The sequence below is a fragment of the Neopsephotus bourkii genome, unplaced genomic scaffold, assembly GCF_033783945.1.
Source record: "Neopsephotus bourkii isolate Nb327-2 ecotype Australia unplaced genomic scaffold, CSIRO-AGI_Nbou_v1 NB_1760, whole genome shotgun sequence".
Taxonomy (NCBI): Eukaryota; Metazoa; Chordata; class Aves; order Psittaciformes; family Psittacidae; genus Neopsephotus; species Neopsephotus bourkii.
The window spans coordinates 2345741-2369478 of record NW_026902234.1 but is presented as its reverse complement, the minus strand read 5'-3'; the positions used below and the strand labels follow the sequence as shown (position 1 = coordinate 2369478).

Here is a 23738-nt window from a genome sequence, read left to right as displayed (position 1 = left end):
TATAAAGCTTTGCAATGCAAAACAAACAAATAGCAATTATGTCAGTCAACTAGAGCAAAACCAACTTAACCATTCAGTGTGCAAACAACAAAACATTTGCTTAAATGCCTATATTTATTAATGAATAAAGGTCATGTAAATAACATTGTAACTATTTTAGCTACACAGTAGGCTTGCAGGTCACACTGTATTACCCAGCCTGCCATTCCATCTGATGTGGCAAGAGCAGCCACGCAGCAGGATTGCAGAAATTCTCTAAGTAATGTACCATCACATTGTGTTGCGGTAAAAAAAATATAGTTTTGAAACTGTACCATGCATTAATATTGTGTAACTACTACTCAAATATGTGAATCCCTACAGCTTACTGGCTTGCATCTATTTTAGACAGACACCTGAAACCTCAGGGCAACTCTGATCATCATTCTGCACCAAAAAAATCAGTTTTCCCACAGAAAAGTTTGCTACTGTAGATACTTTTTCAGATTCAGTTTTAAGAATAATAACACATACAAAAAAGAATTGTTGAATTGATAGAATAATAAAAAAAAAGTTATACTGCCTTTTCCTTCTCATTTTTCATAGGTCCTTAGAGAGTCTTTATTTCATGCCAGCCAAAATGCTTGTTTCCAACACATCTTCCCTTACAATGTGCAAAAAGCACTAGTCCAGCTGACGATATGCAGAGCAGACTATTAGCCAGGCTACAGACTGATTTCCCCTGTTTGACTAGGCCAGGGAAACAAAAGAACACAAAACTAAACTTGCTGCAGGAACAATAAAACGCAATGGAGGAGGGGCTGCTACTGGAGCAGAAGAGACTATGGCAGGTTTTTTGCTCTGCAACTTCTGCCTCTAACACATGTTCACATAGCAACAGCCAGTCACTTCTAAGGTCTGGATCCCTGCAACCTGTACTCCTAAAAAAGCAGCTAGACAACAGTTCTGTAACAGATGTGCATGAGAGGGAAAAGAGGTCCCAGGAGAAATCCCTGCACAAGAAAAGACTTCACTTTAGAGACTTATTAAAAACACATGGGAAAAGCATTCCTTGTTTCCTTCTTATCACTTTTAAGGCTAGGTATGCAGTTTGATGTGGGCACTTCAGCTTTGCTCACCTCCAAGTTGGACAGCTATGGCACAGAAGTCCTTGAACAATTCACACTATATCCCTAAGCCTGCAAAACATCCTGAAACTGGCGTTCAGCCACAGTGTGTAGAATGCTAGACCAGTTGGGGGGAGGGTGTGGAGGAGACAGTTTAAGATCAGAGAAGCTTGTAGGCAGAGAAGAGAAATGAGCACAGATCCTTCAAAGCTTCAGACAGTACCCTAACTAGTAAACTATGCTCTCTCTCTGTTATTTTGGAACTTGTGCTCTAAGCCAGAAAAACAGTTTGTGGTTTCTCAGAGTTCTATGACAGGACAGTTTGAATAGCTAGAAAAGAATTTGTGTTTGCTAACTCAGAGAAGAATAAAGCCTCAAATAACTTTTTTGTTTGTTTTTAATGTTTCTCTCATACCTGCAGCCCTTTAAAATTCGAAATGAAGATTTCAGCCTATCACAATCATGCTTCTAGTTAATCTTGGCTTCTAGGCTAATGAAGACAGACCAAAACAAGGTCCAAAACTGTGAACAAGATGCTACATGAATACTGTTTAGTATTTTAAACTTAGTTAAGAAAGATAGCATTCTGTTTCTAGAATTAACTAGTATGTACATGACAAATTCAGACCTTTTTTAGTCTGTTTAGTTCAGCAATCCATCTGCCACAACAGATATTAGCAGGTATTGTGCCTTAGTACTGAAGTGTCTTCAAACCCATGCAAGATGTTAGTGAACAGCAGGTAGAAATTACACCCCTACTGTCAAGTCTGAAGACAGGCCTGAAGATTTCTGACACTGTATTATGCTACCATCTACTGGTTCACATTAAATTAAACGCCTGAACTTTCAACCTATTCACTCTCAGAAAAAAAAAAAAAAAAACCAAAAAAAAACCCCAAAACCAAAACAAAAAAATCCCCAACCAACCAAAAAATAATCAGTTTCTTAGAGGCTTAAAGCTATTTATTTTTCCATAGCAAAATGTTACCTTGAAATTTTCTACAGTAATTCCACAGCTCTCCTCAGCTTTGGTCATCTTTTTTAAGCAGGTGCAAGAATAATTGTTACATATGTCCAAAACATTTTGAAACAAGATATACCAAACTCATCCACTCATTTACTTACATTCGGCTAGTTTCAATGTTTTCAGAGTGAGGTTCTCCTGGTGATCTGCAAATACAGATAAAATAACAAATAATGCTTAAAGTTTTGTAAGTCATTACAATATGAAATTAGGAAAGGTGGAAAGTGATGATACTGTATTATTGCCAGCAAAAAACATCAACTTCTATGCACTTCCACATTCAGTTTGTTTGACCAAACCCTAGAAGACAATTTATAATGTAAACCCTGACAATATAATTAAGACAAATTTTCTTTAAGGAGGACAGCCCTTTTTCCTCACAGCTTACACAACAGCAGGCATTAGAGAAGAGTTCTGCCGGCAGTACTTCCTTAATCAGATTACATACTACACCACTTCTGCACTAAACCTTCACAAACAATTTTGTAACTAAAACATATACTCAAAGTTTATTATTGATCAACTGTTACAAACAAATTTCTGCACAGCTGGACTCTAAGAAGCAGCAGCTCCAAAACAGGTCTCAACAGAATCTCAACATAAATTTTGTATGTCTCTCAAATTGACTTTATTGAAATAATCTTGCAGGCAGCTGTTTTCTTCCTTCCAACCAACAGGTCAGACAATAATATTCAGAATTAGGTGTTTTTGCCTGGCATTTTTGAACACACAAACAGCACCTGTGTTCAGCTTACCAACCCCCTTGACTTAATTTACAGACTCACTTAAGGGGTATAGCTCCATATTAACTTAAGCAAGGCTAAAATACAGCTCTTCCTTATTCCCATCTTCTTCCTTACGGCAGCACCAATTCAAGAAGTTAACATTTAATAAATTTTTTTTATACTGATTATTTTTTTCCTTCCTTCAGGACTTCTTCCTGTGTTGTGAGTTTGTAACCAATGAGCCAGGAGACATGGCAGCAGTTTTGACTTCAGTCACCATAGCTGCCTTGAGTATCATACCTTAAGAACATTAGCCAACCTTCACTTGGGTATAGACTTTGGTACAATTGCCCATAACTGACACAAAGGATATATTTCCCGAGAAGCGGAAACAGAGCACAGCCATTGGAATAAAACTCTGTAGCTTACATAAACAAAAATGCCTTTCATGACAGCTTTCTTAAAACAGAAGTGAGCTAAAATCTTCAAACAGAACTCACTTTGTAGGTTTCAACAGTTTGCTATGGGGCTTCAGTTAGCACAGCTAAGCAGGCCTTGCCATAGCTTCACTAAGAAAATCTTTGTTTAGAGGAATGGGATTCCTGAATTTCTTTATTTACTATATGACCATATATACGAAACACTCCTGGAAATCTTCACCTGTAGCCTGAAACATTTCTTTTTTTCATGTTTCATTGTGCTACCCTTACTGGGTGGTCCCTCCTAGTAAAGCCTGGACTATTCTCTCAATTCTCTACTAAAAATCTTAGTTCCTTTACCAACATACCAGAGCAACTTTCTGGATATTACCAAACCGTACCACATTAACAGATCCAGTGCCTAGAAAGCATTTCTGGCAGACAACTTAAAAACTCCTAGGCAAGCTGGATACCATGCAGTGACAGCTGAAGAACACAGGAAGTAATTTGTTTATATTTCACTAAGTTATAAAATTCAACTAACACTAGCAACAATTCTGAACTTACCATCCAACTGATCCTATACTGATGCTTAAAATGCACATACCCTCTAGCTGGAAAATAATAAAGACTGCCCAATTTCAAAATCTGGTCTTTATTTATTCCCTCCAAATGATGTTTCCCCTCACTGACTGAAGTTCACGACTGACAAGACAGTTGCTGACAAAAATGCTCAACAGCAAAACAAATCAAAATTTCATTTCCCTTCAACTCCAGTGACCAAACCAGGTCACTAAATTACTTAGCAGAGAGAAAAAACTTCAGTTTAGGGTTTTTTTCTCTAGTTATTCACCTAAGCATCGAAGTGCTAGAAGTCACATGATCTGAAGAACAGTGGAAAGAAGAGTGTTTATTATGTTCATACTCACTAGCTCCTCTATTCACATTCAGGACTTCAGAAACTGATAGTAAAGAGACTGGAAGTTAGAGGCAGTCGTGATCTTTTAGTCATACGACACAATGAAGCTTTGGGTAAGAGTAATGCTTTAAGTTGCTAAGAAAGTACAGGTGAAATAGCATTAAAACACAAACACCAAGAGTATGCTTTGAGCCTTCAAAATATGCAGCAGTATGAAAAATTAAGGGGAAAAAAAAGCAGATTGTCACCTAAACATATAATGTAAAGAAGGTAGCCTGGTAATCTGCAGTACGGATGTAATCACAGCTATCTGTACACCCAAAATCTTTTCCTATCCTTAACATTTGTGTGAGCTTTATCTGGGCTTTGAACAGACAGCACAGTTAGTACATGCTATTATACTAAAAAAAAAAAAAAAAAAAAAGTAAAAAATATATAATTCTGTAAGACAATAATATAAGACACAGTTTCAGGAAAGTTCAGAAAAAAATAAACCTAGCTGAGTCAAAAAAAGGTTTGGTCCTCTAAGGTAAATGGTTCTAGAGAAAACAGGGATCAAACTCCTTCAGCTAATTTGTTTTCTATAGCATGAACAGACCTAGCATAACTATGATTTGTAGAAGTATTAATGCAATTACTAACCGGATTTTAAAAGGTTTCAAATGGTGATACAAGCACCAGATAAAACGAGCTTTCAGTACTCATTAGAACAATGTGGAACATCAATCTAATTACAGGAAATATAATATTTGTTGAGAAGCTATTTATTCTGCAATACCCAATTGTTTACAAACAAGATACCTTGTTATTCCTCTGAGCAAGCAACCGTATGAAGAAAGAACTACACAGTATGGCAAGGTGTCTTTTCAGCATGCTTAAAATCTGAAACAAGAGTTCTGTTCAGAGAAAAATCACAGAGCAAATGCTCTTATAAACTTCAGCTTTGAATTAGATCTTAGATACGGATCACAAGACACTAACTAATCTGAATACTGCAGTATGAGCTAGCAAATTGAAATGGTGGCTCACTTCCAATAACACAGGGAGCAACTTCTCCATTCTGCAAGCCACTCCTTGAATAAGAATGCTAAAAAATGTATACAGAATTTCAGTGTGACAGTATAAAACACCAGACTCAAAAGTGATTAACATTGGTCTTAAGAGGACTGCCACAGAGCACCACAGTGCTCCTATTGTAGAAAGCAGGCAGAGACAAGCTAAGTGAGCTTCGAAATCACTCTAAGCAAGAGCGCAAGTCAACTTTGACAGCTGACTTACCTTAAACAAACAATACACCTTAATGCTATCTATAAAACTAACTTCAAGCCTTACAAATGAAATAGTTTAAAAATAAATATTAAACTGAAACATACTGATCCTGAGAAACAACACAGTACACTTGATACTTACCTTTTACAAGCTGTGGCCATTCGGTGACATCAGGGTGATCACAATTGATTCACTGATTAAAAACGAGTAGTCACACCAGTCCTGTATCACGCTGGGCTAAGCATAAGCTCAACAACTCTAAATAATCAAAAATAATTTAGTTATAAGTCCTTACAAATTATTTTCAGCCAGTCTGCTAAATAAAAACCATAAAATAGAATAAAAAATACTGATGTTAAGCATTGTTTTAACTGCAAGATTAAGACCTACTGCACAAAAAAAAAGTTAATTTCTGAATGGCATTTTAAGACTTCTGGAGTAACTCATTACAGTACACTCAACTGGTGAACTTGAAAATTCATCGACTTATTTTTAGCCTCTCTAAAAAAACTAACATCCATCTTTTGGACAAGTGGAAAGCACCCAACATCAGGACAACAAGCATTTGAAGATCTGGAAGCATACGCATAAATATGAACTGTAATTTCTAACTACAATAAAATTCTGTTAGTTGTTTCTCTGCCACAACTCAGTTGATACTGGTTCCTGATGAGGCTGCGTTTTCCCAGGGGACCAGCATGTAACTTGCACTTTGCCATGCGCCTCTCCCCAAAATAAAGTAGGCTAAAGCTATGTAAAAGTTTCAGAGGAGCAACCCTTACTCTCTGTGGCCAGTATTTTAGGTACCTCGCTCCATTTAAGCCGCATCTACTCTTCTCTCCCTTAAATTTTCAAAAGGGTATTTTACCTGTCAACTGTTTCCTGTGATCTGGCTCCACGGTACAAATTGAAGGGTTGGTCCTTTATTTTGTCACGCAGGTGGCAGCCAGTGATCACCCAGCAATACTCGTGCCCAGAGCGCCCTGGGACCACCCCAGCTGATTACTTCCATGGCTGAAAAGGAACCAGTTAGTCTCTTACCTACTGCTATTATCTACTCTAAACTAAAGTTAATTGAAAAAATATTTCCAAATATAACCCTCAACACTGAATTCAACCCCATTCTCTCTCCCACCCAAGCTCCTAAGTGCACTGGACAAAGTCTGTAAAGAAAAAAAGGCCTCTGATGGAGAGTCAGACCACAAAGCATTATTCACTTTCTGTTAATATAAAGTTTTGATTAAAACTGAAATGTTATTACTGTGTTTAGTAAGTAAAAAGTTATCTTTTTCTAAACACCAGTAGCTATGAGGGCAGACCTCTGTACAATATCAGAGAAGTTTATTCCTGTGGCTCAGTCCCAGATAAAACTCCCCATATCTGAAGGTTGCCATGAAGAAGCCTCACACAGAAGCAAGGTGTACAAAGGCTAGCAAGCTATTCAGGGCACACCCGTAGCTCTCCAAAGTCACAGTGATCTGGTAAAAGTATTAAGGGAGCACATCATACAGTTTTAAATGTTCCAGTAAAGAAAGCTTTTGTGCTTCAGTCCAACCTGTTACAAGAGTCTTCAGTAAAGACTTAGGTTCAATAAGCAATCAAGCATTCTCAATGCTAATTTGTTATCTGTTGACTTATCAGTGATACGAAACCACTTATCTGTAAACAAGGCCCAGGATTTTAAAAAAATTGGCAGAAAAAATGCTAATTTTTGCTATTCTGCTACAAACCCCACAACAGAACAAATCTGTATTAGTTTTGGAATGATGCTTACTAGCTTTACTGGGTACATTCCTTGACATAGGAAAAATGTAATTTCATTTTTTTAACATCAGTTATATTTGTGTCTTCTCATCTAAACACACGTGCAGTTGACATAAGTAAAAAGGAAGCAGGCTACCAAAACCCTCTGAAACAAAGCAGTTTCTCTAGTGCTTACGTTTTACAGGTATAAATTGTCAAAGTTTAACTGAGTCAATGCCAGGAACACAGTGCAACCATTAAGAGTCAGTTGCAAAGGTTCCTCATCTGTCAACATTAAACAACAAACAGGGTAAAGATTTTCAAATTAAAGTTCACTGACCATCAGCTGAACAGAAAAGCAAAAATCAAGACGCTGATGCAAAACTAAGAAGTCTTAAAAACACTTCTTATGGCTTTCTGATTATTGAAGACCTGACAGTGTCTACGTTCAGGCAAGCCTTTTCTCTAAATAAACAGATGCCTATTTCAAGGCAGTGCTTCTTCCTAAAGTTAAATCTAAATTCTTGCTGCTTTCTGAACTGATGTGAAATTGCTCTGTAAAAATGCATGCAGAAATTAACACCGCTTCTAGACCTTTGCCTAAGTAACTTTCACCATGCGGGTCAAAGAGGACTGTGGTGTAATCTCTAATTTCCTCATGTGTTAGGAAACCTGCATTCTGTCCAACTGCTGGCAGCATCGGCTCATGTTCCAAACCAATCACTCCCTACCTGGATTTGAGTTCTGTATCACCCAGACCATGGGCAAAAAGCTAGTTACAGTAGTCTTCCATTCAAGTAGAAGCATGTTAGAACAACAGGCTGACAGCAACCTTAAAACAAGGTTTTCCTGAGATTTTGTATTATAGAAGCCATGAACATGACTGTTAACAGTGAAGGAACACATGAAGTGCTGGTGCTGGATTCAAAAACCATCAGATTTTGGAATGTTAAAGAATGTGCACTGACGTGGCACCTCTACTAATCATGGCCAAGACAAGTTTGTGCCCAGGCCTGACACAGCTCCAATTCTGTTAGTCAGATTTAGCATATCACTGAACATAGTATCTACAACAGCTCTGTGAAGAGAGGCAGCACCCAAGCCAGCATGCATCTCACCAAGGTGAAGTTAACTCATCTAAGTTTTGCAGCAAAATTTGTGTCTATAGACTGAATCAGCTTTGAAACGGACAGTAACAGCATTTCTAATCTGTAACAAGATACCTTAAAACTAGATTTACTGTATGGGGTCTATGAATCTCATGCTACCTTTCAACAATTTTCCCTTCTATCTCCTTCCTGTCCTACCTTCCCCACATATCCTTGCTGCCACTCCTTGGGACAGAATATGATAGGCAAGGATTCCCTAGCATAGATGAAAATTCTTTTCTAAAACCTTACTCATTCATCCATCACCAGAGTAGTGTCTCCTGGCAAAGAGACCAACATGTTGAAACATAGGGTGGGTGGTAAAGGACACTGGCATCAGAAGATCCCTTATTCTGATTCTAGTTTGAACAAAGGACAATTTGATTGTTGATCCAAACAAGGCAAAAAAAAATAAATAAGAACAACAAACAAAACCCCCACAACAAGTAACAGAGTTAAAGGACACTATTTGATCAGGAAAGGGAAACCACACTGATGAGAATATTAGCATCCTGGAAACTGACATTATGAAGAATAGGAAACTGACCTAAGCCAACTACTTTTCTGTCACAGGAATTCCATTACAAAACACACTCTGGATATAACTTACCTTTTCTAAGGTAGGAACAGCAGCCCCAGAGCAGATAGTTATTACTCAAACAGATTTTTATAATTATGATTAGCATGTCTTACAGTTTAGGCTTTCACAAACACACTGAGCAGCTGAATGTATCTAAATTTGTGCCTGTGGAGTATGCCCAAGAAACCTGAGATGGCTGCTTGGCTCTTTGGGACTGGGCAGGCTCCAGTAGAGACACATCTGTATCTGCTTAGTGACTATTTACAAGAGGTAGATTCAACCAGGACTGCAACAGCCCCTATTATAATTAGCATTGTAATACACAAGATCCATGCCCTCAAGCCATGTATCTGAAGAACCGTATGTGGCTCCCTGGAATAGCCCTCATCAAGCTGCAACAGGATAAATAATGTTTACGCAGTAGTCTGAGACAACTCAGACCCATTTCTTCAAGGGGGCAAAGGTGCAGATTTTCAGAAAATAATGTTTCTATGAACTCAAAAAGAGAGAGGAAAAAAATTATAAATAAGTGAAAGAGCAAGAAGCCAGAAACAAGTTCAGATGCATTAAAAGGGGCTAAAAGCAACTTTTTTGCATAGCCTGATGAGATCTTCACTTTGCATGTTTCATTTAATCTCAAAAGTCAAGGATCACAAACAGGAGCCAAGAAGAGGTCTCCAACATCAACATACAGAACTTAAAGCGACACCACGGAGAACATAAGCACCTACTTGTCAGCAACCAAAGCCAAAAAACTTCCAGGTACAAATCACTTAATTGAAAGTTATCACTTACACGGATTTTCTATACCCATTACTTTATCTGTGTTATTTGATGTTCATTTTCTGCGAAAGCACAGAAATCTGGCAGCTGACACCTAGTATCTGAGGTCTAGGAAGATCCCGGAAAGAAGGAACACTTTTCTCATTTAAACTATAACTTCTTACTGACCTCACTGAAGGACGGGTGCCCTGGAGGTGGCATTTCTAAGAATTTAAGTTTCTTTTACAAAGGAATTTTAAGTATCCACCTGAGTAATCTTTGATCCAATTTTTCTTCTTTTTAAGATTCTCTTTTTAACAGGTGATCTCATGAAAACAAGGGTGATTCACCTGTACAAAGAACTACCATGACCTTCCCGACCTTACAGTGCCAGAATTTGAGTTGCTTAATTAAAAATAATCATCCATCTCATGAAGATAACACTAGACAGCTTTCATATGTTTTCTGAAGAATCACTGAATCCTCCAAGAGTGAATTTGATACACTTCTGGATTTTGAGTACCATGATGAAATGAACAGTTATCATCTATGCAGTAAAAGGTACCCTCAGAACTTCCCCTGCTAGGTCACTACTTCAAAAAAGGAACTGACAATTAACAGAAAAGCTGGTCTTTTATAACTTGAGATTGTTTTAAGTATCCTGGAGAAAACTGTAGAATATTCACCAAATCCCTAAATTCCATCTTAACTGCCACTTGCAGGGGAGGAGGAAAAAAAATAAAAAAATATCATGTTTGAGACTTAACTGATGTTTTCAACCTTATCAAGACATTTTCATTGCCTGCATGCTGCTTCCTGCAGAGAAAACGTGAATGGACATAAGATTCCAGAAATTTTCTTCATACAACTAATAGGAGGTTGAATGATCCTGAAGTAAAATAAAACATGCACTAAGAAAACCTGGTAACATAAATCCTAACGAAGCTGCAGAAAACCAGTAGTAACACATCCATATTATTTTTTTTTTTTCCCACTGACTAGTAAGCCAAACCATTCATTTAATAAATACAAAGTCATACAGTTAGAAGACCAAAAGACTTGGGTTCTATCCTGGAAAATGACAACCTAAAATGATTAAAACAGTCGTAACTGATGTGCAAGCACACAAGTGTTCCCAGTATTACAGCTAGAACAACTGATATGAAGGGCTCTTGGAAAAGTGCCTGTTCATCTACATAAAGTACTTCAGACATGTCCAAAACTTGTGCCCAGTTCTCCAATTATTCAATATTCTTCAGCAGTGTTCTAGAAGTAGCAGAAAAGAGTCACAAAGACAGCATGTATATAGAAAAAAGTGCCTTGTGATTAGATAAGGGAAAAAGTTCAAAGTTAATCATGCTAATCAATATGGATACTGGAAGTAACTAAGTCCTCTCACTGCACATAAAAAAATACATAAAAAAGAGCTTCCAATTAAAAGAAAGCATATAAAACTGCCATATGACTAGAAACTGAAGGCTGACAAACTCAAATTAGAGTAGGAAGAGAATCATGCAGGACAGAAAGGATAATTAACATGAATAAATTATTTGGGGTAGGGATCTGAATTTGCTACTATCTTCAAATTAAAGCTGCCACCATTCTGGAATTTACACTTCAGTAAAAACACAAGTTATTGAGTTTAATAAATGTAGAATTTGGTGCATCCTGATTTACAGAGATCAACTACAGATTTACATAAAAGCTTAATCTTGTAATATTTGTATACTTACTTTGTCTGTATGTCAATAGCCCAGAAATCATGCAGTAACAGAAAAAAGTCTAGTGTTTGACCCAATCCCTCCCCTTGTGCCAAAGCTAAAGGCCTGCGAGTTATTTTCTAAAGCCACCCCTGCAATTCTGGGCATTAGACTTTTCTTTCAACATTTGGTTTTGGTTTGGTATTTCAGTAAGATCATAGATGTACTTTATTCACCTCTGTAAAAGCGGGAAAGACCTGAAATATTCTTTAGTTTCTGCATTTTTCACTTAGACCACAGCTGGTTTTTTACTCAGCTACACACACTCCTTGGTTTTGCAGCAGAGCCATTTGTTTCTAACTCAATTATGCCTGCTATTTCAGGCTCCCTCCAAAATGATATACAGTTAGGATTAGAAAGACCCTCCTACCTCAGAAGGTGAAATCCAGTCATCTGTTTAAACTTCTTCTAGTAGCTCTCCTTTTACTGCCTAGGTATCAAATTATTTTCCAAACATGTATGTTTTACACCTTCACTTCAGTTTTAGTATTTAAACTTCTGTTCCATCTGTCCTTTTGTTTATACTTTGTTACTTTGCTTTCTTTTGCTACCCATCCTTCATGCAGCCTTCCATGTAAAATACCTTTCTGTTCACCAAGTTCTTCAGTATCATTAGCATGTTTGTTTATATATAGTTTATATTAAGACCAAGCAATCATGCAATTCTGTAGCATAACATACAGCTCTTCTGATATTCCATTAGCATTCATTACTCAAGTTGTGGGGAATTAAGAGGGGAATTCTTTACCAATTTATGAAGTGCATACCAGTACACAGGCTATGCATACATACAGTGGCAAGCAGTTAAACATTCGGAAAACAGCAGCCAGTATCAAAAATGGCAAGAAAGAAATAATGGTTTAGGTTTGAAGAAGAGTTATCATACACACAACTGGTATTGAACTGGAGAGCAAGAAGCAGCTGGGTGGTCCCAGTGGTGCTGTGGGTGCAAAAATGAACATACGCTACCTACCAGATGCCTGCTACAGTAAAGGACCAATTTATACAATTCTCTCAGGAACATCTGGACTGTGATAATGTAACGTTATAGCTTTAAGTCATTTACAATCTTTAATTAGCACATACTATATTTAAAGTTATAGCTTAGAATTAATCCTGTCTATAGCTTAAAACAGATGCCAAACAATCCTTCTGCAAGGTTGAGATTTCAAAACTTTAAATACTTTCCTATGTTAAATACCTTCAAAACAAAAACCTAGACATATACCCATGGCGTATAAAGCTCTTATCAGTAGTTAGCTATTTCTTCCAACATTTAAAGTGATTAAAAACAGTATGGATGTAGCTTAGAAGCAGTTAATTTTAAATATTACATATATTCACATAAAGCTTTTATGTACATTATTAGACCTATTTAATATGGTAGAAAAAAACCACCCAGTAATTGTTTTTCTGAATGCAGCAATGCAAGAAACTTCCAAAATTCTGTAAGTACCAAACTGCACAACTACAGAACTTAAAACACTAGGGTGGCGCAGTCATTCTGTACTACCAGGTATCTCCACAGGACTACACCAGAATAAAGTCAGAAAATGAAAATTAAAATAACTACAAGTTAAGATTCCAACCTTGCTGTAATACATGTATATATTTAAGCTGGCTGGACATTCAAGAGCCTAGACAAAAAAATGCCATATGCTATGAGCTGATGTTAGCACTACTAAGGAAAGCTACATTTCTGTATTTCATAGAATAGTTCAGGTTGGAAGGGAACTTCAAGTTCATTTAGTTCCAACCCTGCTGCCATGGACAGGGACTCCTTCCACTAGACCAGGCTGCTTAAAGCCCCATCCAGCCTGGCCTTGAACACTGCTGGGGATGGGGAAGCCACAGCTTCTCTGGTCAATGCTGTTTCCTAGCATTCCAATTTGCGAATTTAACTTACACTGATGTTTACTTAAGTTTGCGAGTAGTTACGAGCTTATTTTTCAAGCCATTCCTAAAACCTGTAAAAGTCTCACTATAAATGTGCTCAGCAGGAAGGAAAAAACCCAAACAAACCAAAACCAAATCTTCAGCATTCTCCAAGGAAAAAAAAAACACAACACCAAAAAACCCTCAACTAAGTCAGTTTTCTAGAGCACTATACCTAACTAGTAAACATCACAGCTAAAAAAATACAGGAAAAATTAATGCATTTTTCTTCCTGACTTTATTTTTAACATTTCATTTTTTTTAACCAGGAACAAAAAACAAAGCTTTCATATTATAATTACTAGCATACACGCACTATAAGTGAAAACATAAACATACCATATCTTTCCAGAGCTGCAGAAACTTGTTCTTTCAAATTTTAAAATGCACTTCTACGGTTCTTGTACCTACAATGCAAAAAAAAACCCATTACATTCCAGTTTTCACACTGTGCTTGGTACAAGTTCAATACAACTTCAAAATGACACATTCAATCAGTGACAAGCTGCAACTAAAGGAAACACAGAATCACAGAGTATGTCCAGTTGGAAGAGAACCATAAAGAGCCCAACCCCCTGTTTTCACAGGACTACCTAAAACTAAATCATGACTTCCCAAGCTAAATCATACTTCCCATAAAAACCACAACAGAAAATATTTACTACGTTAGGGAAAACACAAAAGCAGAAAGCCTGCACATACAATGTTCCCTAATCTTTCCTCCACAGTAATGCAATAGAGTCTTACAATTCCATTCATCTACCTCATGATAAATAGCAATTTCCTTCATATGGAAGATTCTGGCATGGTCTTCTCTCCCCCCTCTTTTTTTTCTTTTTTTTTTTTTTGGGGGGGGGGGTTTGTTTGTGGTTTTGTTTTTTGTTTGGTTGGGGTTTTTTGCTTGGTTTCTTTTTTTGATCTCTGTGTGTGTGTTTCTTTGTGCTTTTGGGGGTTTTGCTTGTTTGGGTCTTTTTTATTTGTTTGGTTTTGTTGTTTTTATTGTGGTGTGGGGTTTTTTGTTTGTTTCTTTTTTTATTAACTAATGGTAATTATCATTAGAAAAAAACCCACCCAACGCTCAAAGAAGTCACAGACAGAACCACATCTTTGTCCAGGCTGCACAAAACTGGTGGAGTTTGATAAGCTCTACAATTCATTCATTTTCAGGCAAGCCATAACTAACAACAGACACATGACTAAAACATACTTCAAACATCTTCAACAAACACCTAGAAGTACAACCAGTTTCAGGGAGAAAAAAGTGAGAGGAATAAGCATGTAGATAAAGAAATCTAGTAGCAACTTTCAAAAGGAAAAAAAAACCCACCAAACAAACAAAACCAAAACACCCAACTTACTTATTTGGCACAGAGTATCACATTTTCAGTACCATTCCACTTAATTTCTAGGTTCTAAAACTCTATTTAGAACAAATAAATCCAATGCTGCCGATTTAGGCTGATCTCCAATACAGATCAGAGTTCCCACGAAGGAAACACTGATCTGGTTACCTTAAGAGTACATTTTGGTTTGCCTTAAAAGATGTCAAACCACAGAGAACTCATCCAGGACACCAAAGGCCCAGTTCTTTATCAGGGATGTGAAATGGGTGATCCTGGTTTGAAACAGTCGTGCCAGTAAAGCAGTCTCTATATCACTAACAGTTTGTCCGCAATTTTTTGTATTTAAAGAAAAAAGTTAAACAGGACAACCTACCTGTTTCATGAAACAAGACTGCTATTTCAGCAAACAATTAGGATAACTATATGGATTTATGTACAATTAGGATTAATGAGTTAATGTTATGCAACTACACCAGTAGAACTTTGGTACCATTCAGAAGAAAAAGAAAATGATTATTTGAACAATATGAAACAAAAACTAATGATTTTCCTGTTTGGAAGTGGCACTTCTACTCCATACCAACAGAAATCTAGAATATTTATTTTATATTCTATTAAAGAATAATTCTTCATTCACAGTGCTGCCATTAAGCAAACTCAGAAATATTCTGACAAATGTGACCAATATTTTCACACCTTGTATCACAAGACTTCCAGCTCAAACACCAATGCATATAATTGTTCATGTACACAGATAAATCAGTACCATCTATATAAAATTCACTCTGTCTCCTCTAAGGTACAAAAGCACCATCGGTACGCACAGAGTATGAGCAGAGCACAAAGTATAGCATGAAAAGGTATCAAAATTACACATCTATCTTATGATTATTATCCAGCAATAGGAGAAAAGATAACAAAGGTTCCCAATATAATTGAAGCTATGTAGTTTAAAACAGTACAATTTACAGCAGAAACGAGACCACAGCAGAGGAGACGGAAGACACAGGACTTGCTTATTAACATGTAGCTAGCAGCAGATGAGCAATTCCAGCAACACAAAACCGAAGCTCCTGGACTTCTAGTCCTCTTTCTTCAAACTCCCCCCACCAGCTACCACCAGAGCAAAGCAGTTCAGCTGTCTACTAAAAGGCTACACTCAAAGGCTACATGACCAACATCAAAATGAACTACAGAATTTGTAATGCTTGTCTAAAAAAGAATGAAAATAATTTAATGAAGTCAGATGTGCTTTAACATTCACCTTTAGTACTCATTAATTAGCATTAGGCTACCACAACTGCCTAAAAAAAATGCAAATGGAAAATGTGACTAAAGCATGGCTAACACGCTTCCTTCCACTCAACAAGAAGAAATCTTGATGTGTCACATGACCAGAGCCAAAAGAGCTGCTTGTTTACAACTGTCATATATTTTCAGTAAGAGGAGACTTTAAGGCACACTGAATATTAACAAAGATGCTAAGCTAGGTAATTAACCAAACTATAATGTACAGAACTGAAAAATATTTAAGAAATTAATTCTAAATTACAAAAAATACTTTGCAACTTTCATGTCTGGCTTGATGCAAGACATCATGAAATCACCTCTTATCTAGTCCTGAATGTTTTCCACTTTTTTTTTTTTGCAGTAACTTTCATAAGACAGGAGCAAAATAAAAAATTCTGAGAGCTACCCTTAAAAAAAGGTAGGTATTTTATGTAGCATTATGTATTTGAAATTGTATTAGAGAAACTGTGACTTTAAATAATAATTTTCTTCCATGACTGACATATACGACATAACATTAGCCAAACAAAAAACCACCAAGTATTCACAAACACCCTTCTTTCAGTAAGATATTTAGGTCAGAGGAGCCACACAAATGAAGTATTTATCACCACCTTACAATGTGAAGGGCTCAACTTTTACAACCAAGAAATACCAGTATTTCACAAAAGTGACACATTCCCTTCAACTCTGATGAGACTTGCAGATTATGTAGACTCTAAGTATGTATTGTCATGGTCCCAAATAGGTAAGTTTTGCTACAACAGCTGAAACACATCTGAGTGCTGCCACTGCAGCCTGTGTATGCTCATATACCATGGACTTCCTAAAAATGAAATAGGGTATATACACATATTAAACCACAGCATTTATTACCACAATTTTGCTCAAGAGATTTCACTATGAAATAAAAAGTAAGCATTAGCTGAGTATCGCTATACAAATAAGAAACCTGGAAACATGATATTGAAAACAGAAATTCTGAAGTAGTGATAGACCAATATCATCTAGCTTTGTAAAAGTTAGATAGCTTTTAAGAAAATGAAAATTACCATACTGTAAAATCAAAATATTTTAAGCATTAATCAGCTCCTGCACATGAATAACCATCTGCAGAAGAAAAACTTGTCTACAACTATGGTAGCATTTTTTGAAGTATTTTGACCTGCAGACCATTTTAGAAGTACAGCTCCTTTAAGAGCCACTCCACCACCCCCTGACACCCCAAGCCTGCTGAACTGCAGCTGCTCCAACCTGGGTCCCACAAAGCATACCAGAGCAGGAGTACACAAGCAATGCCAGAGCCCAGCTGCCTGGACAAGTCTGGCATCTCTCAGCACCATGCAAGCTTGGCAACATGTTACGCAGGTCTTGTGCCTCCCCTGCACACAGCTCCTGAAGGTATGGAAAAGGGGTGCTCGTCTGTCATTCTCATTTCACCAATGTCTTTAATGTAATGATTATCAAGGGAGTATCAACAAATCCCAAAAAAGGGTCCATCAAAGGAAGTAGAAGTGTGATCTCCGCTATGAAGGACAGATGAATAACTAGCTTTGTCCCTAGAACTCAATCTTGGTCAGGGCAGGAGTCCTGCCACAGTCCTCACAGAATAAAAAGAAAATCATGCAGACAAATCACAGCTATGCAATTAGCCAAACCCAAATACAGGTTCCATGATTTTATGCTTGTGATCCCACTGGCTGATGCAAGGCCCACCAAGACCAAACCTAAACTGGGTTTCAAACTACCTTATAGGTTTTGTTACTTTGTCTTATGTAGGTACTTAGGTCACAGGTTTGACATTATGTCACACCAGGATTGAACATGAAGACACATGGAAGACAGGTGATTCAAGACAACCAGCATGTGTTTCAACATGTCATTGGTTGAATGGCTGCATCCAGATGGACGCGGTCAACAGCTCAACATCTAGATGGAGATCAGTGATGAGTGGTGTTCCTCAGGGGTCTGTAATGGGTCTAGTACTCTTTAATATGGACACTTTGAGTGCACCCTCTGCAAGTCTGCAGAGGACACCAAGCTTAGTGGTGCAGCTGACACACCTGAGGGATGGGGATGCCATCCAAAGAGACTTGGACAAGCTTGAGAAGTGAGCACATGCAAACCTCATGAGTTTTAGTGTCAATAACCTGCACCTGGGTCAGAGCAATACCTGGTATTAATACAGGCTGGGTGATATCAATACAGAGTGCCTCTGAGAAGGACTTACAGGGTACTGGTGGATAAAATAATGAACATGAGCTGACAATGTGCACTCGCAGCCCAGAATGTTAACTGTATCCTGGGCTGCACTAAAAGTGCGACCAGATGGTTGAGGGAGGTGTTCCTGCCCCTCTGCTTTGCACTGGTGAGTCCCTAGCTGGAGTAGTGCCTCCAGTTCCTGGGTCCTCAGACAGGAAAGACATGGATCTGTTGCAGCAGGTCCAGAGGAGGGCCACAGAAATGATCAAAAGGCAGGAGCACCTCTCCTATGAGGAAAGGCTGAGCAAACTGAGGTGGTCCAGCCTGGAGAAGGCTCCAGGTAGGCTTTAGAAACCTTACTGCAGCCTTCCAGTACTTAAGGAGGCTTATAAGAAAGATAGGACAAACTTAGGCCTGTTGTGATAGGACAAGGGGTAATGCTTCTAAAATAAAAGAGGGTAGACTTACACTAATGACAAGAAAGCAATTCTACCAATGAAGGTGGTGAAACAGTGGAAGAGGTTGCCCAGAGAGGTGGTAGACACCCCATCACTGGAAAAATTCAAGGTTAGGCCGGACAGGACTCTGAACAACCAGATCTGTTTGTATATGTCCCTGCTTCATTGCAGGGGGGTTGGACTGGATGACCTTTAAAAGTTCCTTTGAACCCAAACTATTCTATTATTCCATGAAAAAAGTTATACCCTCACTATCAAGCTGTCAGCTGGTATATCAGTTCAAGTTTGTGCTAAACCATCACTGCTGTAATTCACCTATGGGACAGTTCCACTGTCAAAGTACCACACAAGATAAGCATGATTCTCAAAGGTAAAGTATGTCAATATAGAGCATGTTTTCAAAGGTATGTGGAAGGATACAAATAAGAGTGCTTTTCAAAGACAATTCTAAAACAGCCACATGCTGTTAATATTCTTTTCAAGCCACCAGGTGACAGAAAAAAAACCAACAACCCAACAACAAAACAAACAGACAAAAAAACTAAACCACTGGTTCACGAACTAGAAGTTTCTCTTAAAACACATACACCTGTTCTAAGGAAATGCAAGTTGCTTCAAAAGAAGCAGGTCACCCCTCTTACCTAAGACAGTGAAGTGAGAGTCAGGGTCCAGAGGCAAGCCACCCATTTAGTTCACCCAGCTGAATAACTGCAGCTTCTCCTAATTCTTCAACACTCTGTAAAACACAGGTAAAGAACCATGCAGAATGGTAATGGAAAGAGTACCGCTAAAGTCTGACTTCCACCCTCTTCCTCCATTCAGCAGTTTTCATAATACAGGGAAGCAGGCTCAACCTATTAAAAGTAAGAATTAGTTAACGCTTCCTTTCAGAGATGAATTCACAAGTGTTTGTGAGACAGAACACCATAGTAATATTTAATTTATAATGTAATTTTGCAACAAGTAAGTTGTTAACAAGTCCTCTCAACTCCCAGCCACAAGAAGGTGGAACTATTCAAAAATAGCAATTAAAAGTGCTATTTGGTCACGTATTGTATTGCTAACCAGGAATCCTGGATCTCAACATTATTTGATTTTATCATTAATTTTTTTTTTAAATATTTATCCTACAAGGTTATTTTCCTAAGGAAACATCTTACCAGCCAGTACAGCTGCTGAAGTGTTGCTTCATTACAAAATGTTACCTTTACACTGCATTTGCTGACTTTCTGCAGACCAACCAGATACATTACACACATTATTGTTCATATAAGTCTGCTTTTTTCCAAACTTTTATTCATGGGCCATACAGCTTTATAAGGCTGTCAGGCACTGTCTGTAAGCACAAGAAGTTAATGCAGTAAAAGTTAAGGTCAAAATATTAAGGTGACAAAAAGCCACTCCTAACATGTGGTTTGCTCACTGCTGTTGTTTCTGGGAACCAAATATTTAGCAAAGCTCACAACACTCTCCTGGGAGTCGGGGAGAAAATGGTATTTTTTTTTTAGTAAACATCATATTCTAAATTATTTGTCACAGAACCTGACAGCAAATGTATTACCGTCTTCCATGTACAAATCAGCATTTGATTAATGACAGAAAATCTTTCAACACTGCTGCTCTGTAAAACTCACAGCTACTGGATACTTCAGAAAAAAGTGTAAAACATCTCCTTTGTTTAAAAATCAATATCAATTCATTAACTAAAGTGAAGCGAAGACCTGGCCCACAGTACCAAATACTGACACTGAAAATAAGATATATGCCTACATATTTTAGGAATTCTTTTCCCTTGTCCCTCAATTGCGTGTTCTATTTTTAAGAGTTGGTAGCTTTTATCTTCCCATGTATGAATACACTGCTATGGTGAGAGGGAAAGACATTTCCTGAATTAAAAAAACATTAATTCTCTCTGAACATTCACTAAATAAACTGAAACCAAAAGCAGCAGAGGAAAAAAAAAATAATAATAATTTACTCCATAGCAAAAACTAAGGTGATGCATATTTGATACAGTTATAAAAATGTAAACATTATATTCATTCCACGTTAAATGCCATATCATGTCCTACACTATTGTTTACACAAAATGTTACAAGGTTAAAAAGCAAATATTCATAGTGAAATAAGCATGATTTCCTACTGGGGTGCATATTTCATAATTCTGAAAAAGGCTTTCTCCTACCAAACATGAAGTGAAAAGAAAAAGAATCTGTTTTATTTCCTCAAGTCAATTAGAAGAGGGACAATCTCACTCTAGGTGCTGTAACAAGCTGAGAAAATCTCTTGGTGTATTTAACATACACACACAGCTTTAAATCCCATCCACAAAAGAATAATTATTTGCATATGTCTTTAAGCAGTGGCAGTAATTAAAAAAAGACTAAAAGCTTTGTTTGCTATTAAAAAAAGGATCAAACCCACACAATGTTAAGGGTTCTGAAGAGGACCTGAACTGAAAGCTTTAGGCTTTAAAACACTGCTGTGAACAAGTTAAACTCCTATGCTGTTCCAAGCCAGCCTTCCCTTCTGTCACTTCCTTTACACAGTCACAGAATCATGTCCCTAGAAAATCCCAAACAAATCAAGCTATTTTGCCATCTACCTTGATGTTTTTATTTATGAATTCTTGGGAGATCCTAGGGATAGTCCAGGGAGGAAAACCAGCAAACAATGCTGGTAAACAGAAAAAAAACTTGTTGATTCTAGTATGAAAGATACTACAAACAGCAAACATTTATAGTGGAATGGAAGGTATTCATAAAAGAGACATGCAGTATCCCATAATACTGCACAGAAATAATTTCAATTAAAGATATTTTTCAGACCTGTAAACCTAAGCAGTGGTCTAGATTTTCTTTCAAAGTTTGTCTATATCGAATTGACAGAACATTACTGTTACAAAGACAAGTCATAAGCACTGCAAACTGCAGTTCTTTTTAAAAGAAAATGAGTGTAAGGAAAACTGTGGAATATCCATAGCAATTTGGTAATGCACATTTCCTATTTTCAATTCAACACACTTCAAGTTTCACAGTATTTTCAAGCCTTCAACTGTTTCCAAGATGAAAGGGCACAGAGTATTCCATGCTACCATCCAAACTAAGCAGTTTTTTAAAACTGTAAAGCCTGTTTTCCAGCAGTTTTCATTCTTATCAAGGGGTACCTCTCACCACCTCTGTTATCATCTCACCCAGTCATAGATGTCTAACAACACAACATAGAGTTTAGCTTCCCTCTTCGTGTGGAATCTCCAACTGGATGCTATTTGCATGAATTAGTAACTTAATCTTCTGTTTTAGACTTCTTCCTTTCAAACCAGTCAGCAACATAAACAAAAATGTAAAATAACAATACAGTCACGTCCATTTTACTTTGTTAGGAATCAAAGCTCAAATCAGATAAAATTTCCCACTGATGAACTTTTTGGTAGACCTGCAAGAGGAACGGTAAAACTAATCTGACAAGCTGATTCTGAGCCTCAGGTTTGCGCAGCCACCTACTGAAGTAGGGAAGTTTCCATACAGACACAGAGAAGCCATTCCTGAACTGATGTGTAAGACACAGGTTTTCTTCCAGAGCTATAACAAAGCTTACACAGAAGAAAACAAAAAAAAAAAAAAGCATTAACTGGGGGAGGAGGGGAAGCATAACCAAAAGTCTATAATTACAGGTTCTTGCCACTTAAAGGAGAGTTGTGGACCATGCTTTTTTCCCTCAGCAGTACTAACTTCTGAATGACCACATCACTTCATTTTAGACACCAGATATACAAATCAGCTGTGAACTGTAATGCCCTACAGAGCTCCTTTAAAAGAAATATTACCGCTACACTTAAAAACGGAACCCCGAAAGTCCTGCAGCGGGAGGTGACAGATCCCGTTTACTAGCAAAGCATCTTGTTCACAGGTTAGAAGATCCGACTCTTCAGACTGGATCAAAGGTAACAGGAGCAAGTGAACACAGCTACTTTATTAAGCGGGCCCTGCACACTAGTCACGCACCCTCGCAGTACTTCACACACCCGCACCTCCCCGGCTGCCCCAGCTGGCCATGCCGAGAGCGCCCAGGCGCCCCGTGCCCACGGCAGCCCCGCGGAACCGGGAAACTGAGGCAGGGACAGGCTAGGTTCACCCAAGGTCGCCCAGCAAGCCCAGGTCCCCCTGGGGGCGGGCTGCAGCCCGCCCGGCCTTCCCGCTTCTGGGGAGGGACGGGGCGGCCCCGCACCCATGTGCCTCACGGGGAGGAGGTGGATGACCACCGGGGCCACGCACCCCTGCCGCCGAAGCCTCCCGCCTGCCGTCACCACCCCCGGTAGTGGATCTCCCAAGCGGAGGGAAACGGGCAGGGCCGCTTCCCGGCTCCCTCCCCCTCAGGGCCGGCGTGAGCCGGGCGCCATCCCCCGTCCCGGCCCTCCCTCGGGCCGGGCGCTGCGCAGCGCCTACCGACCTGGGCGCCGCGGCCTGCTGCTCCCGGTCACTCCCGCCGGCACCGCCGCCCGGGCTCATGCGGGGGCCGCGCTGCGCTCGGGGTCGGGCCGCAGGCGAGGAGCCGCCGCCAACGCTGCTGCTGCCGGAGGAGTCGTCGGGGCCCCGGTGCGGAGAAGACAGGGACGCGGCCTGGCGGGAAAGGACGAGGGAGCGGCCTGCCGACAGCGAGAGGGCGGGCCAGGCCCGCGGCTGCGCCTCCTGTAGCGGACTCGCTCACTCTCACAGCGAGCCCCACGCCACCATCTTGGGAGCAACGCGGATATCGGCGCGGCGCAAGCTCGGAGGACGGGCGGGGGTTGGGGGGAGGGGGGCGGGAAGGAGGACCCACTGCGTCCCGGCGTGCAACGCGGGCAGGGGCGGGAGGACAAGTCGGCTGCTCCACGCTACCCACCCCGCGAAACCATAGAGTTCCCGGGCCGCTTTCTTCCTGTCTTTTTCACTCGCGGCTCCCGGCGGAAAGGAGACAGGGCGGCGCCTATGTGCCTGCGTGAATGAGGCAGCAGCCGCCATGTTGGAAGAGGGCAACAGGGCGAAAGGCTCAGGGGGCGGGGCTCCATCTGTATGG

The 23738-nt window shown here is 39.1% G+C and overlaps 1 protein-coding gene across 9 annotated transcripts in view; it reads right to left on the bottom strand.

Moving 5' to 3' along the window:
* Positions 1-23436, bottom strand: part of UBE3A (ubiquitin protein ligase E3A) — a 54090-nt gene extending 30654 nt beyond the window's left edge. The window contains exons 1-6 of one of the 9 annotated variants that reach the window (XM_061377666.1): positions 23133-23435; positions 19325-19537; positions 13730-13797; positions 6331-6476; positions 5604-5720; positions 2232-2276 (exon numbers count right to left, since the gene is read on the bottom strand). In XM_061377666.1, the coding sequence (XP_061233650.1) occupies positions 2232-2276; positions 5604-5623 (65 nt within the window). In that variant the 5' untranslated portion in view covers positions 5624-5720; positions 6331-6476; positions 13730-13797; positions 19325-19537; positions 23133-23435. Of the gene's footprint in view, positions 1-2231; positions 2277-5603; positions 5721-6330; positions 6477-13729; positions 13798-19324; positions 19538-23132 lie in introns of all 9 variants that reach the window. The other 8 variants (XM_061377665.1, XM_061377667.1, XM_061377668.1 and 5 more) reach the window with 8 other exon arrangements.
* Between the last annotated feature and the right edge of the window lie 302 nt (positions 23437-23738).